At 40.3% G+C, this 16,349-nt stretch overlaps 1 protein-coding gene across 2 annotated transcripts in view; it reads left to right on the forward strand.

Moving 5' to 3' along the window:
• Positions 1 to 16,349, forward strand: part of celsr2 (cadherin, EGF LAG seven-pass G-type receptor 2) — a 337,925-nt gene that overhangs the window by 239,083 nt on the left and 82,493 nt on the right. For both annotated transcript variants that reach the window (XM_059950392.1, XM_059950393.1), the window contains exons 9-10: positions 9,783 to 9,949; positions 15,365 to 15,550. In XM_059950392.1, the coding sequence (XP_059806375.1) occupies positions 9,783 to 9,949; positions 15,365 to 15,550 (353 nt within the window). The remainder of the gene's footprint in view (positions 1 to 9,782; positions 9,950 to 15,364; positions 15,551 to 16,349) is intronic.

Raw genomic sequence — 16,349 nt, forward strand, 5'->3', positions numbered from 1 at the left:
TCACAGAAGCTGCCCTGTGGTATCCACGGGTCAAATTATTTGCTGTTTATTTTAAAACAATAGAAGGCACTATGGAGATTCTCTGGAGACAGCTGCATGTATGAAGAGTTAATGATTTACATCTGTGTTTGGGTTTTATAGGTTGACGCTGTGTTTAGCTGTCCGTTTCCCTCAGCCACAGCTGTTTGCTTTTGGATGTGTTACTGCTGGCAGAGATAGTAGCAACTCCTGCAGGATTTGCTCTTTGTACAAGGGCCTAGACAGGTTTTGAAAAGAAAGGCAGATGATAATTATCCAGTGGGATTATCATACCAGTTGAAATATTAAGCAGTACACACACTAAGTGCTGTAGGAACTCAGCAGGTCAAGCAGAGTTTCTGGAAGTGAATAAACAGTTGACATTTCAGGCCGAGACCCTTCTTCGAGACTGGAAAGGAAGGGAGAAGACGCCAGAATAATAATGTAGGGGTGGTGAAATATTCAACGTCTTCTCAAGCTAATCTGGAATGTCCATAGATAAGAGAAAATTTGGAACATGAGAGCAGAAAAATATCATACTGCTGTAGCAATAAGAGTACTTTTGGTTGTGAAGATCTGAAACACAAAGATGAAAGGCTATTTAAGGGAGACGATGAGGCTCCCTAATGATTTATCAATTTAATTCTGTAAGTGATTAACCTCCACCATACAAAAAGAGACCAGATTTGATTCCTGTCTGTGTAGTATTAGCTAATGTCTTCTGAGGAAGGGGAGAACAGAGGCAATGTGGATGGAGTTTAAAGTTTCACTTTGCATCTGGATGGCATCAATGGAACTTAAAGTGTGAGTGATCATTGCAAGGGGATTGGGAAAATCAGGCTGGTGTCGGATCGCAAGAGAGGGAGATGCATAAGTCAGATGAATCAATATTGTATCATGAGAGAGGAGCTTGCCCAGGCAGATTGGAGGGAGATACTGGCAGGGAATGCGGCTGAGTAGAGATGGCTGACATTTCTGGGAATAGTTCACAAAGCGAACGATAGATATGTCCCACAGAGGAAGTTGTTCTCAAGTGGCAGGGGTAGGCAATTGTGATGACAAGGAAAGGGCATATAATGAGGCAAAAGTGAGTGGGATGTTGGATGATTCAGAAGTTTTCAAAATGCAATAAAAGGCAACTAAAAATAGTTATAAAAAGACACAGAAAAAGGGTAAACTAGTCAATAATATAAATCAGGATACTGGATTTTTTTTCAGTTATATAAAGATTAAAAGGGAGGTGAGAGTTGACATTAGACCACTGGAAAATGATGCTGGTGAGGTAGTAATGGGGGACAAAAAAATGCCAGGCAAACTTAATAAATACTTTGCATCATTCTTCACTGTGGAAGACACTAGCAGTGTACCAGAGGTCCGTGAGTGTCAGGGAGCAGGAGGGAGTGCCATTGTTATTATAAAGGAAAAAGTGCTAGGCAAGCTGAAAGGTCTTAAGGTGGATAAGTGTCCTGGATCAGATGGACTACATCCCAGGGTTCTAAAAGAGGTTGCTGAAGAGATGCATTGGTCATGATCTTTCAGAAATCACTTGACTCTGCCATTGTCCCAGAGGACTGGAAGATGGCAACTGTCACTCCACTCTTTAAGAAGGGAGGAAGGAAAAATAAAGGAAATTATAGGTGAGTTAGCTCAACCTCAGTGGTTGGGGTAAGTGTTGGAGTCCATTATTAAGGGATGAGGTTTCAGGGTACTTGGAGACTAATGATAAATAAAAGAAGGCAAAGTCAGCATGGTTTCTGTAAAAGGGAACTCTTGCCTGACCAATCTGTTCGAGTTCTTTAAGGAAGTAACAAGCAGGATGGACAAAGGAGCGGCAGGGGATGTTATTTGCTTGGACTTTCAGAAGGCCTTGGATAATGTGCCACAATGAGGCTGCTTAACAAGATGAAATCCCATGGCATTACGGGAAAGATACTGGCACGGTTAGAGGAACGGCTGACAGACAGGAGGCAGCGAGTGGGAATAAAAAGAGCCTTTTCAGGTTGGCTGCTGGTGACTAATGGTGCTCCACAGGGGTCCAGTATTGGGAGTGCTACTTTTCACATTGTCAGTGATTTAGAGAATGGATTTGATGGCTTTATGGCAAAGTTTGCAGATGATATGAAGGTAGGTGGAGGGGTAGGTAGTGCTGAGGAAGCAATGCGATTGCAGCAGGACATAGACAAATTGGAAGAACAGGCAAAAAAGTTGCAGATGGAATACAGTGTTGGGAAAAATATAATAATGCATTTTGGTAAAAGGAACAAAGTGTAGACTATTGACTAAATGGGGAGAAAATTTGAATATCAAAGGGACTTGGGATTGTTCATGGAAGACTCCCAGAAGGTTAATTTACAGGTTGAGTCTATGGTAGAGAAGGCAAATGCTAAGTTGGCATTCATTTCAAGGGGAATAGAATATAAAAACAAGGAGATAATGCTGAAGTTTTATAAGACACTAGTCAGGCCGCCATTAAAATATTGTTAACAGTTTTGGAGAGAGTCCAGAAGAAGTTCAGGAGGATGATTCTGGGAATGTAAGGGTTAACATATGAGGAGCACTTGGCAGCTTTGGGCCTGTGCTCACCGGAATTGAGAAGAATGCATGGCGATCTCACTGCAACCAACCGAATGTTGAAAAGACTAAATCAGGTGGATGTGGAGAGGATGGTCCTACAGCGGAGGTGTTCAGAACTAAAGGGCACAGCCTCAAAACTGAGGGGCGACCCTTTAGAACTGAGGTAAAGAGGATTTTTTTTTTTGCCAGAAAGTAGTGAATCTGTTGAAGCTGTGGAGGCCAAGTCTGGATGTATTTAAAGCAAAAATTGATAGTTTTTTGATTGATTAGGACATCAAAGGTTATGGCGAGAAGGCAGGTGTATGGGTTTGAGTGGCATCCGGGATCAGCCATGATGGAATGGCAGAGCAGACTCGATGGGCTGAATGGCCTAATTCTGCTCTTATGCCTTATGGTCTATTTCATGCTCTCATTATTTATTGCCTTTTCATTACTTGCTTTTGCTCAGTTTGTTGTTTATTGTTCCTGTTTACAGTTATTGTTCTGTAGATTTGCTAATTATACCCACGGGAAAAAGAATGTCAGGATTGTATGTGGTGACATGTACTGTGTCTATAAAAAGTATTCACCCCCTTGGAACTTTTAATGTTTTATCGTTTTATGATATTGAATCACAGTAGATTTAAGCAACACACACAGGATGCCGGAGGAATTCAGCAGCCAGGCAGCATCTATGGAAACGAGTACAGTCGAAGTTTTGCGCTGAGATCCTTTAGCAGGACTGGAGGTTCAGCGAGAGTTTGCCAGAAGGCATGTGGGAGACTCTGAAGTCAGTTGGAAGAAGGTGCTCTGGTCTGATGAAACCAAAATTGAGCTTTTTGGCTATCAGACTAAACGCTATGTTTGGTGTAAGCCAAACACTGAGTATCATCAGAAATACCATGAAGCATGGTGGTGGCTGCATCATGCTGTGGGGATGCTTCACTGCAGCAGGCCCTGGGAGGCTTGTGAAGGTAGAGGGTAAAATGAATGCAACAAAATACAGGGAAATTCTGGAGGAAAGTCTGAATCAGTCTGCAAGAGAACTGCAACTGAAAGAAGATTTGATTTCCAGCAAGACAATGACCCCAAGCGTAATACCAAAGCTACACAGGAATGGCTTAAAAACAACAAAGTTAATGTCCATGGGTGGCCAAGTCAGGGTCCAGATCTCAATCCAATTGAGAATTTGTGGCTGGACTTGAAAAAGGTTGTTCACGCATGGTCCCCGTGCAACCTGACAGAGCTTGAGCAGTTTTGTAAAGAAGAACGGGGAAAAATTGCAGTGTCCAGATGTACAAAGCTGATAGAGATCTATCCACACAGATTCAAGGCTGTAATTGCATCTACTAAATACCAACTTGAAGAGGGTGAATACTTATGCAAACAATTAGTTTGTGTTTTATATTTGTAATTAATTTAGATCACTTTGCAGAGATCTGTTTTCACTTTAACACAAAAGAGACTTTTTCTGTTGATCAGTGTCAAATTAAATCCACTGTGATTCAGTATTGTAAAACTATAAAACATGTCAACTTCCAGGGGTGTGTGGAGGGTGAATACTTTTTATAGGCACTGTATGTGCCCTTATAATAAATATTACTTTGACTTTTTTGACTTTGAAAAGCAATATATCTGCTGGCTATAAATTTGAAACAAAAACAGAATGTTGGCAACATATAACAGGTCAGGTAGCACTTTCAGAAAGGGAGACAGAATGAATATATCTGGTTGAAGACCTTTCATCAGAACAGGCAAAGGCTTCTCAACCTGAAACGTTACTCAGAAATAGAGTTATATTTTAACCATTCCATTCTGCTAGTGACAAGGTATAAGGGCAGCTAAAGGCACCCCTGGAGTATTGTGAGCAGTTTTGGGCCCCTTTGTCTAAGAAAGGCTGTGCTAGCATTGGGATGGTCCAGAAGAGATTCAGGAGAGTGATTCTGGGAATGAAAGGATTAATGTCTGAGGTGTGTTTGATGACTCTGGGCCTGTACTCACTGGAGTTTAGAAGAATGAGAGGGAATATCACTGAAAACTTTGGAATATTGAAAGGCATAGATAGTGTTGAAGGCATAGATAGTTGAAGAGGATGTTTCATATAGTGGTGAAGTCTAGGACCAGAGGCCAGAGCCTCAGAATAAGGGGATCTCCCTTTTGAACAAAGATGAGATGGAATTTCTTTAGCCAGAGGACAGTGAATCTGTGGAATTCATTGCCTTAGACAGCTATGGAGGCATTGGGTATATTAAAATCGGATGCTAATAGATTCTTAATTCATAAGGGCGTCAAAAGTTATGGGGAGAAGGCAGAAGAGTGAGCAGAAGGATCTTTTAAATTCTACAAAACAGAGTTTGACACAATGGTCATCCTTATCCATGTCTCTAGTAGGTCGAATTAATGTTATTAAAATGTTTATCCTTCCTAAATTTTTATACTTATTTCAGTCTTTACCAATTTTTATTTCTAAAGCTTTTTTTGATTTGTTAGTTTCTATCATTTTGTCCTACCTATGGAAGGGCAAACATTCTAGACTTAATAAAGCTTACCTTCAAAAATCTAAAAAAGGCGGCGGTATGGCTTTTCCTAACTTCCGTTCATATTATTGGGCAGCCAATATTTGTTGTCTTACTTTTTGGTCCTTCTTTCAAAATCAGTCTGACTGCCCAAAATGGGTGGCAATGGAGTTGAACTCTACTAAGGATCTCTCTATTTCTGCACTTCTTTGATCTGCACTTCCTTGTCACTTCCCTAGACCAATTGTTAATCCTCTTATTAGACATACTCTGAGAATATGGGCTCAGTTTAGAAAATATAATGGCCTTCATGGTTTCTCTCTCTCTAGTCCTATTTTACACTTTCCTACCTTCTAAGCAAGACTCAACATTTCATGATTGGTATAGAAAGGGCATTAGGCGCTTTGAAGCTCTTTTCATAGATAATCATTTTGCAACTTTTCAACAACAGTCTGTAAAGTCTGTAAAGTTTAATATGCATTTCTTTAGACACCTTCAAATTAGACATTTCATTAACCCTTTATTATCCAATTTTCCTGAGATGCCCGAGAAAAAAGTTGTGGACCTGTTTCTTTGTATTAATCCATTGGGTAAAGGCTTAATATACACTATTCGTAATAAGTTTGTGACCTTGAGCCGCGCCCCCTTTGATGAAGTTAGAACTGCTTGGGAGCATGATTTAAATATTAATTTATCTGATGCGGTCTGGGATTCAATTCTTAAGTTAGTTAATTCAGCCTCTTAATGTGCTCGCCATTGTCTTTTGTAGTTTAAGGTTATACACAGGGCTCATACGTCTAAAACTAAATTGTCGTGCTTTTATCCTGACATTAGTCCTGTTTGCGACAAATGTAAAGGGGGCAAGACTTCTCTTATTCATATGTACTGGGCTTGTCCTAGTCTGGAGAAATTCTGGAGAGAAATCTTTTTATCTTTATCCCATATTCTTAATTGCCACTTAGAAGCTAACCTGATTGCCCTTTTTGGTACCTTGGGTGAGGCAGACATGCATTTGAGATAGAACACTATCTTTTTGCCTCTGTTTTGGCTAGACACTTAGTTCTGCTCAGGTGGAGAGATATTGCCCCACCCACCCAAGCTCAATGGCTTAGCGATATTATGTCCTGTTTAAAAATTAAATTCACTTCTCATTTCAGACATAAGGTTGCATAAGGTGTGGGGACCTTTTCCTGAATACTTCCATAACTCCTCTTTAGATTAAGTTTATTCTGTTTTTCTGTACCATAATCCCTTACTTTCAGCTTTTTTCTGTAAGTTTTATGGTTTCTTTTTGATGGGAATTACATTATAGTTTTGGTAGTAGGCATTATACTTATACATTTATAGCTCTGTGGGGTCGAACGCTCCAATTAATTTTTTTTCATATTGTAATGGTTGGCCTGGAGTTTCGTTGTGGGAGGATGGGGAGGATACTAACTTTATATGATTTTATTTTGGGTGCTGTTTCCTTATTGTTATGAATTATATATTTGATGAGTTTGTTTTGCACTGTATTAATCTTCACTTTGTTGATGTATTTTTTGTAGTTGTTTTGTAGAAACACATAAAAATTATAAAAAAAAAGAAAGAAAGAAGAGTGGGGTTGAAAGGGATAATAAACCAGCCATGATGAAATGGCAGAGCAGGCTCAGTGGGCTGAATTGGGGCAATGTATAGCCATAAAGGAAGGGTAAAAATGAGAGATTTCCTCAAGCAGATTGATTGTGCCTCTAGATTCCAGCATCTGTAGTCTCTTTTCTCCCTATCCGTCCATCCATTTGTTCATCTAGCTGACTGTTGTATGATTCAACAGCTAGAAGTTGTTGATTATCTCTTATCAATAAAGTAACAATAGGCTTCAGACAGCAGTGTGTAAAGTCATCTGTGCAATGGGAGCCCTACTCTCCAGTCACTCTATTTGACAACCACAATTTATGTGTGAAAGGACCTCTGTCAAGGGAATTTCTGGCTTTACGCATTTTCCAGTAAATAACATCACTGGCTAAGCCACGATTTTTGTATTGTTCCCAATGGGAAGGTAATGGCAACCCATTGTCGTGAAGCACTGCTGACCTTCTAGTAATAAATTCGAATCAGATCTGAAAGGATACGGTCAAGCAGTTCAATGGTTCTATAATTTCCCAGTGATGATGTTCAAAATGTGAATTAATTCAGTAAAGGGTTACTATAGTGACAAAAGGTTTTCCTATATGTATAAATGCAAAGTGACATTCATTGGCCAATCCAATTTCAGGCTTACACTCGCATGAAAGCTCAAAGCTCTGTTAAACTTTGCATGGCACAGTTCTGCATGGGAGAGCTCCTTGTAGCAGGGGTAAAGGTTAGTTGGACTTTGGGATGTTTGAATTAATTCCGATGGTTTCAGACTTGCAGCTCCACATTTCTACATTTGTAAACTTTAAATCAAAAGGACGCAGTTTGTCAAGGAACTACTTCTACAAACTCAGTGGCAGCAATGTCATTTTCTGTCAGATTGTAGGACTGTGGCAATATATGCTGCTCTATAAAAACCAAATGAAGTGAAATAAAGTTTAGTTGTCATTCAAACCATACATTGTTACAGCCAAATGAGACAGCGTTCCTCTCGGGACAAAATGCAAAAAGCATAAGTGCACATTCAAAATAGCGGGAAAATCAAAAAAGGAGAACATGGTCATATAAGAGCTCACGTTTTTAGTCCAAGGCCCTGAACAATAAGTCCTGCAAATTGAAAGTTCCTAGCATTCCAGCCTGCAACTTCACCAATGCAACACTGGAGGGCAGCACTGGTGGGAGAGGCCGCCCCCAAGCGAGCCCAGACGCCTTGCCACAACGCAAGCCTGTGGCTTGAGACCTAGTCCTCTCTACAACCGATGCAACACTGCTGCCTCACCGCCTGTCTGTCCACGAATCAAGGGAAGCAGACCTGCGGCAGTCAATGTCCAGCAGGTTCTCGTGATTGCAAAAGAAACATCCAGGACAATCACTCATGATTTCCCTACACGCCACCTTTGTGTAAACTTGACGGCACCAACTCTGGTCCCTCCGAGTTGCAGGCAGCAGCATGGTCTCCACCCAGGTCCGTCGTTCCAAATCCAGTCCAGCTCCTCCTGCAGCCTGACTCGAATCCCTCAGTCTGACGGCACAATGGCCCAGTGCGAATCCATCGGCCTGTCAGCCAATCTGGATTCCCTCAACCGAACAGGCCAACTCACTTTCTCTGAACAGCCGACCGGCTCTTACGACACCCCAGCTGGCTATTCTGATTAACATGCAGCTCACTGATCTGGTGGGCCTGCTGTACACGTAATTACTGGAGTCAAGAATAGTCTTACTGTGTATTAAAAACAGATTTAACAAAGGAAAAAGCACCTTTGGTTGGCTCCTGAGAAACTGCTGCATATACATGCCGCCATTATCTGCTATAAATTATATTTATGTAGATAATCTCCTTTGCAGTATAGAATTAATTTATTTCCTGAAATTATCTTCTCTCTTCCTCATTATACTATGGATATCAAAGGATAATCACCCAGGGAATACTGAAACGAGAAAGGTCATTCATGTCAATAATTACTATCAGAAATAATCAGAATCAGGTTTAATATCACAGGCATACGTCATGATTTTTTTTAACTTTGCAGCAGCAATAGGATGCAATACATAATAGAAAATAAACCATTACAATAGTATACATCTTAAATAGTTAAATACATAGTACAAAGATAGAAATAAAAAAGTAGTGAAGTAGTGTTCATGTGATCAATGTCCATTCAGAAATTGGATGGCAGAGGGGACAGAATGGTTCCTGAATTGTTGAATGGTGATAGCAATGAGAAAGGGTATGTCCTGGGTGTGAGGTGTGGGGGGTGGAGGTCTTTAACGATGGACACAACCTTTCTGAGGTATCACTCTTTGAATATGTCCTGGAAACTACAGACACCAGTGCCGATGACGGAGCTGATTCAGTTTAGGTTAGTAGCAGGTCTTGGTAACTTGCGCACGATGTGAATGTGTGTCTTTTTATGCTTATATGATTTTATTATATGAAGGACCCTGCATCTAAGTAAATGAGCCAAACATGAACAAATGAAAACAAATTTAAGTTTAAAAGCTTGAAGAGGTAAATGCAATTTTGGAAGGAAAATTGAGGAGAGGTCCTGATTTAAAAGAGGTGTATGGAAATCTGTGAAGACTCCAAAACAAGTTATTCTGGAGAATATTACTGGCAAGCTTCTGTCAGAGCTAAACATACCATCACACCTAATTACTACCTGATTCACCCCTTCTGTTCTTTTATTTATTCAAGCCTGGTGCCTATTACCGTGAATTTGTTCACATGTGTTTGTCAATTAAAGAGGCAGAGTTACCCATTACTTCTGTTTGAACAGATCAGGTGTGCACCAGTTCATATTGACAGACCTAGGTTAAACTAAAGTGAAGATGAATGACGCTCTGATGATTATCAAATATCTTACAACTTTTTCCTCCTGTTTCAAGCTATGTTTTATGAAAAGGTGAGAAGAATTGCAAGATATCGTATTCTATACATGAAAAATATCTGATGATTTATTTAGCTGGCTGATTATTAATTGATAGCACTGTAAATTGAAATATAACATTCTGGTTTGGTTAATATTTGATGTCTGTCTCCCAAAAGAATACAGTAATGAGCTGATCTTTCTCCTGTTTTAGTAATGGCAAATCCCCAGAGGTTCCTGGGTAACAGCCTTGTTTCATGGAGTAATCTCGTCAGTACAATCACTTTACCCTGGTACATTGGATTGATGTTTCGTACACGCCAGGCGAATGGGCTCTTTATTCGAGTAGATGCTGGCCAGTTCTCTGCCATCAGCATTCAGGTTGGTAAATTGGTCCATTTCATGAAACACTTTACAAGTTATTTGCTGTTTGTGTGTTTTTAAGTATATATCCTGGATAGCAATATCAATGAAAAGAGGATGAGGGGGTGCGACGATCTGGTGGCTAAGTTGCCCAACAAATAGCCAAAAGCAGATGATTCATTTCTGACTGTGGGGGGTGGTGTATTTAAATTTGGTTAATTAAATAGATCAGGAATTGAAATGTTAGCTTCAGTGATGCTCACCATCAGATGAACAAGACATAAAAGCCCATCTGGTTCACAACCGCTCTGTTCAGAAGGAAATGTGTTGTTATGAAGCGTAGAACCTTACAGCACAGTACAGGCCCTTTGGCCCACAATGTAGTGCTGACATTTTAACCTACTCCAAGATCAATCTTACCTTTTCCACCTACATAGGCCTCCATCTAAGAGTTTCTTAAATGTCCATAATGTATCTGCCTCTACCCCCCCCCCCCAGGGGACTTCATACACCCACCACCCTCTGTGTAAAGAACTTGCCTCTCACTTGGCCCTCCCCCCCATACTTTCCTCCAATCACCTTAAAATTATGCCCCCTTGTATTAGCCATTTCTGCCCGGGGGCAGGGGTGGAAGTCTCTGACTATCCACTATGCCTCTTATCATCTTGTACATCTCTATCAATTCACCCCCTCATTCTCCTTCACTCCAGAGAGAAATGGAGACAGGTCGCTGAACCTATCTTACCCTTGTAACCTTGGCTGCAGTTGACTGTAAACTCACAATGGTATATTTTTAACTGGCCTTTGAAGAAACGTTGGAGCCACTTGGTGCAAGGGACATCAGAGACAGGCAATAAATGATGGCCTTGCTGATGATGACTCTGCCACATGAATTAATGGAAGTACTAGATGCTTAGGGAGAATAGGGCAATATTTCAGGTTCTTTTTTCAGATATTTTAATTTTTCTTTTAGTTTTGATTTTAACTATTGGAAAACATGCTAATGTATTAGAATTATTCTCAAGATTAAAGGTTATTGGACCATAAAGCCATAAGAAATAGTAGAATTAGGCCACTTGGCCCATCGACTCTGTTCCATCATTTCATCATGGTTGATTCATTTTCTTTCTCAGGCCTGTCTCCTGCCTTCTCCCCCTGTCCCTTCATGCCCTGACTAATCAAGACCTATCAGCCTGTGCATTAATTACACCCAGTGACTTGGCCTCCACAGCCACCAATGGCAACAAATTCCACATATTCACCACTATCCTGCTAAAGAAATTACTTCTCATCTCTGTTCTAAATGGGCATCCCTCTATTATGAGGTTGTGCCCTATTAATCAGTTATAGAAATAAGGAAAACTCATCAGGTATGATTTTTTTGACCACTGACCCCATTCCAACCCAACTCCCCCATACAATTGCTTCTTCCCCAAAAGATTTTAAATAGGCATTATTTTTTTAGCAACTTTCATGATGGCAGTATTTCATTGAATCAACTATTCACATATTATTTAATAGCAGCAATTTTTCACTTAATATTAAACTCTAGCACATACAACAGAATATGTATTTTTAAGAATATACTTATTTGCATATCCTGCTAACTGTTAAATCCTATACTTTTTTCATAAATTGTTTACCTATTTGTGATCAGTTTGGATCAGTATCCCTTGTACATCTGAGTTAACGTGTGCTGGAAGCATTCACTGAGCCATTTAAATACCTAATCAAGAGTGACATGTGTATGCATTGCCATCAGAGTGCTGTATTGTTAAAGGTATCATCCCTTGAATGAGATGTTAAACAGAAATGTCTGTTTGACTGACTATTAAATAATCCAAGAATTTGTGGAAGAAAAGGTTCAAATTGTCCTGGTCAACACTTGATGTTTCTGCTGACCGAACCCTACTGAAAGAGGTAAAGTGGATATTTTTGCTTTGCTGTTTATGAAGCCTTATCCACTTTTATAACATTGATAAACATTTGAGAGAGCTGGAGGGCCAGAGACAAGGAGGTCTGAAGAACAGTGGCTGGAGATCAGATCCAGCTGGGTACTCTAGGGAAGGGGAGAGCAGTGGAGGGTACAACTTTGCGTGCTTTACAAGGCATGGATTTGTCTGGTGCCATTCTGTAAACCTGATGCATCAATTGAATTGCTAGAACTGGATCCATCCACTGACACGATGGTCAAAAAGCATTTTTAGCTTGTCCCAGTATGGAGCTCCGTAATGCAGTGGGATGAACTGTGAAGCTTGGGTCATGTTGGCATGGGGTTGTGTCAAATAACCAGCTGTTAGAAAAGCCCTTAAGTACCATTAGAAATGTTCATGTCTACCAAGGTGCCACAATCCCTTTCTTTATTTGTAACTATAAATCTTTTGATTAACTTTTCTCCACTAGGAAATGTATGCAACTTTAAAAACTGTGATTTGACTGGAGAAAAACAATCTACCAAATGAACTGTAAATCCAAGGAAGGAACATTCCTCAAATTCTTAATCAGTTTTATATGAAATTATTGTTGTCATGAAGGAGGATATAATAATTCTTTCCATCACTCTTCAGAGCCTGAAAAAACTCAGACAAGAATTCTGCTCACTCTCAGGGTCAAATTTCTTCTTGATGTGTTGACATAAGATTATATTCCTAACAGATAGACTTGTTTTTACAGCTAGTTGGATGAAAAGAAACATCATGACTACACCAGCCTGCTATCTTTTCCTCAAGTTTTTACAGTTTTCCCATTAAGAGCATCCTGTCCTAATTGAGTACCATATATATAGTCTTAAATAATTTAACATACATTGAAAAGATGTGCTCTGGCACTATCATCATGAGAATATTAGTAAAAGTGGATTGTAAGACCACACTCAGTGGGTACTTTATTAGTAACTGATAAAGTGGCCACAGAGTGTACGTTCATGGTTTTCCACTTCAAAGTTTAACATTCAGAGCTGCTCTTCTGCACGCCACTGTTGTACACATGATTATTTGAAAAAGAGGTTTCTTTCCTCTGTGTGTGGTGAACTCGGGAAGCTGAATCGGTATTCTCATTAAAAATGCAAGGATTTCTGGGATTAAAAGAGTCATGAAAAATGGGGAAGGTGTGCTGAGGTGGAAAATCAGCAGGCAGAAATGCTGAATGGATCATTCCTGCTCTTTCATTCTTGTGATTTGTCAATGAGCAGGGAAGTCAGTAACCGCTGACCCTTACATCCAGACACTACTGCCTACCCCATCAAGTCTCAAACCCATACGTCTTAATCATTGCTTACCTCTCAGTCATCATCACCAACACTCTTCAACTGGCCTTCATTTCACTGGTTATTTCCAGGAGCTTTGTATGTAACCATTGGCTGCTGAGATTTCCTACGTTACAATAGAGAGTACACTTTCAGAAAATAAAACTCAAAATTGATATTCTGTGGTCAAAAGAGGTAGATTGTAAAGGAAGGTTCAAATGCAATATGAGTATCCATGAAGCATTCTAAAAGGCTAGCTTTATCGAAGAATGAAAATACATTGCTTCGAAATGTATCTTTCTTTAACAACTCAGATCATATGGTGTTACGAAACTAAATCCAACAAGACAATGCACGAGGTCTGGAACGGTCATGTTTGAAACAGCCCTGATTTTACCTTAGACACTTTCTGCACTTCCTGCCGCTTTGGAATTTGCTTTAGGCTGAAAAGACAGAATTACTGTAATCACTCCTGGAAGAGTTACAGATACTTTAATTCTCAAAGTAATTGTAGGAGATGAAAAATGAACAGCTGGAGGAACTCAACATATTAGGGACCATCTGGGAATGGAAATGGACACTTGACGTTTCATTTGGCCCCTTCATTACCTTTCACCGGTCGAGATGATGGGTCTTGGCCTGAAATGTCAACTGTCATTTTCCTCCACAGATACTGCCTGAGTCAATGAGTTTCTCCAGTGTCACAAACACGAGAAAATCTGCAGATGCTGGAAATCCAAAGAAACGCACACAAAGTGCTGGAGGAACTCAGCAGGCCAGGCAGCATCTATGGAAAAGAGTAAACAGTCGACGTTTTGGGCTTGGACTCTTTATTAGGACTGCTAAACAGTCAACTGAGTCCTGATGTAGGGCCTCAGCCTGAAACATCGACTCTTTACTCTTTTCCACAGATGCTGCCTGGCCGACTGAGTTCCTCCAGCATTTTGTGTTGATTTCTCAAGCAGTCTTTTTTTGCTCCAGATTCCTACATTTGTAGTGTCTCATGTCTCCAACAAATTTTGGGTAGTATCACTGTATATAACTTATTAATAACTCATTTTCTTAGCTATAAATAGACCTGCTTATAATTTATTAGCTAAATCCTTTTAAATCCAGAGCCACAGTAATTATGTTCCCAGTTCAAAATGGCATACAACATTTATTCCTCAGATTTGTGTACTACGTGAAGTTTTACAACCTGAAAAGGGTTCTCAAATGTTATTCCAAGTGAAATCTTTTCTTAGAGAATTTGGTGAACAATAATTATTGTGATTTGCAGTATCCCTCACTGTGATTCCTTATAGCCTTGCTGATGGGTCCATTTCGATTTACTCATTCTTATAGTCTCTGTTCTTTATCCATTGGCTTTCTTTCCAGTCTTGAGAGTCAAAGATGCTGCATTCTTCCACAAATGGGCAGCAAGCTTTACTGATTCTGTGATGTGCAGTCTCTCATGGAGTCTCCACCTCACCAAGACCTATGGGTCCTTGCAGCTGTCCAGTCCATTACAATCACACGAGGGAATGCACTCTCTCCCTCCCCGTTGTTACCTCGCACCTGAAAGGCCATCTGTTTCGCCACTATACTGTGACTACTGCACAGAGAGTTCATTAAGCAATGACTCATTTCCTAGCGGTCGGCACAGCAATGCAATAGCAGCTGCAGGCTCCACTAGAGGTAACATTGGGAAACATGCGAGAACTGTGCAGTGCACAAGTGTGTGCTAAATATCGCAACACTGCTCTTAAAATACTTTCATCCAATTTCTTGAATTGTTGGGCCATTAGCTTTACATGCACACCAGAAAAAAAGTAAACTCCATCATCTGGGAAACTGACCAATGGCAATGGCATTCTTCATATAAAATACCCTTTGTAAATCCCTTCTCACTTTAGTCCCTCTTGCTTCATCTGGAAGAATCTGAACCAGCTTTCTTAGATTGTGTGCAATGTCTGGGGAAGTGCAATGTCATTCAGATCTCCATGGAAGCTGAGGGGTTTGAGCACATTTTCCAGCACTTGAAGCAAGTGCAAAGTTGGGCATCCTTCATGTTCATGTGCATCCACCTGCCTTCACGTACATGACGACCATTTCACAGTTTTTTTTTATTGGCTATTATTGGAGGAGGATAAACGTTATCTTGTTTTTATACACTACTTTTAACACCAATACCTTTATCTTTTTTTCAGCTGAGTGAGGGCAACGTGATGCTAAATGTGTATCGCTCGAGCAGCCAAGTCATAGCTGTGACAATGGAACAAATAAAAGTGAATGATGGTGATTGGCACCATTTGCAGCTAGAGCTTCGAAGTTCCAAAAATGGAAAAGAGACCAAATACACAGTTCTCATGTCAATAGACTATGGACATCATCAGGTAATGACTGCAAGCATAAGGTATTTCAAACCATTAAGTAAGTTAGTGAAGAAAGAAACTGAATTGTGTTTGAATCATGTCTATAAGTAATTTCCTGTAATTTATAAATAAATAAATCTCACTATATACTTGTTTGCTGATTTATCTATTTATTTAGATAGATACAGCAAGCGATAGGCCCGTCTGGCCCTTTGAGCTATTCCCCTGGCAACCCCTGATTTAACTTTAGCCTAATCATGGGACAATTTACAATGACCAATTAACCTACCAATCAGAACATCTTTGGTCTGTGGGAAGAAACCAAAGCCCCCAGAGGAAACCCATGTTGTCATGGGGAGAACATACAAACTCCTTACAGACACCACCCAGGTCACTAGTGCTGTAGAGTGTTACCTTAACCAGTACTCTACCATGCCGCTCCCAAGGACATCGCTAATGTCGCAGCAAGAAATGTACACCTGGTTTCTGGAACTGGGCTACGAATTAAAATTTTTATGATTAGTCTTATCTGTCACATCGAAGTATACAGTGATATGTAAAGTTTGTGCCAACAACCCACGCAATCCGAGGATGTGCTGGGAGCAGCCTGCAGACGTTGCCATGTTCTTGCACCGGTATAGCGTGCCCACAACTCGCTAACCCTTACCACAGATCTTTGAAATGTGGGAGAAACCCAGAGGAAACTCACACAGACATGGGGAGAACATACAATCTCCTCACAGACAGCAGCAGAATTGACTGCAGGTTGTTGGCACTGTAAAATGTTACACTAACCACTCTGCTGCCCACAGTGTAGGTC

The sequence above is a fragment of the Hypanus sabinus genome, chromosome 25 (assembly GCF_030144855.1).
Source record: "Hypanus sabinus isolate sHypSab1 chromosome 25, sHypSab1.hap1, whole genome shotgun sequence".
In the NCBI taxonomy this organism is placed as follows: domain Eukaryota; kingdom Metazoa; phylum Chordata; class Chondrichthyes; order Myliobatiformes; family Dasyatidae; genus Hypanus; species Hypanus sabinus.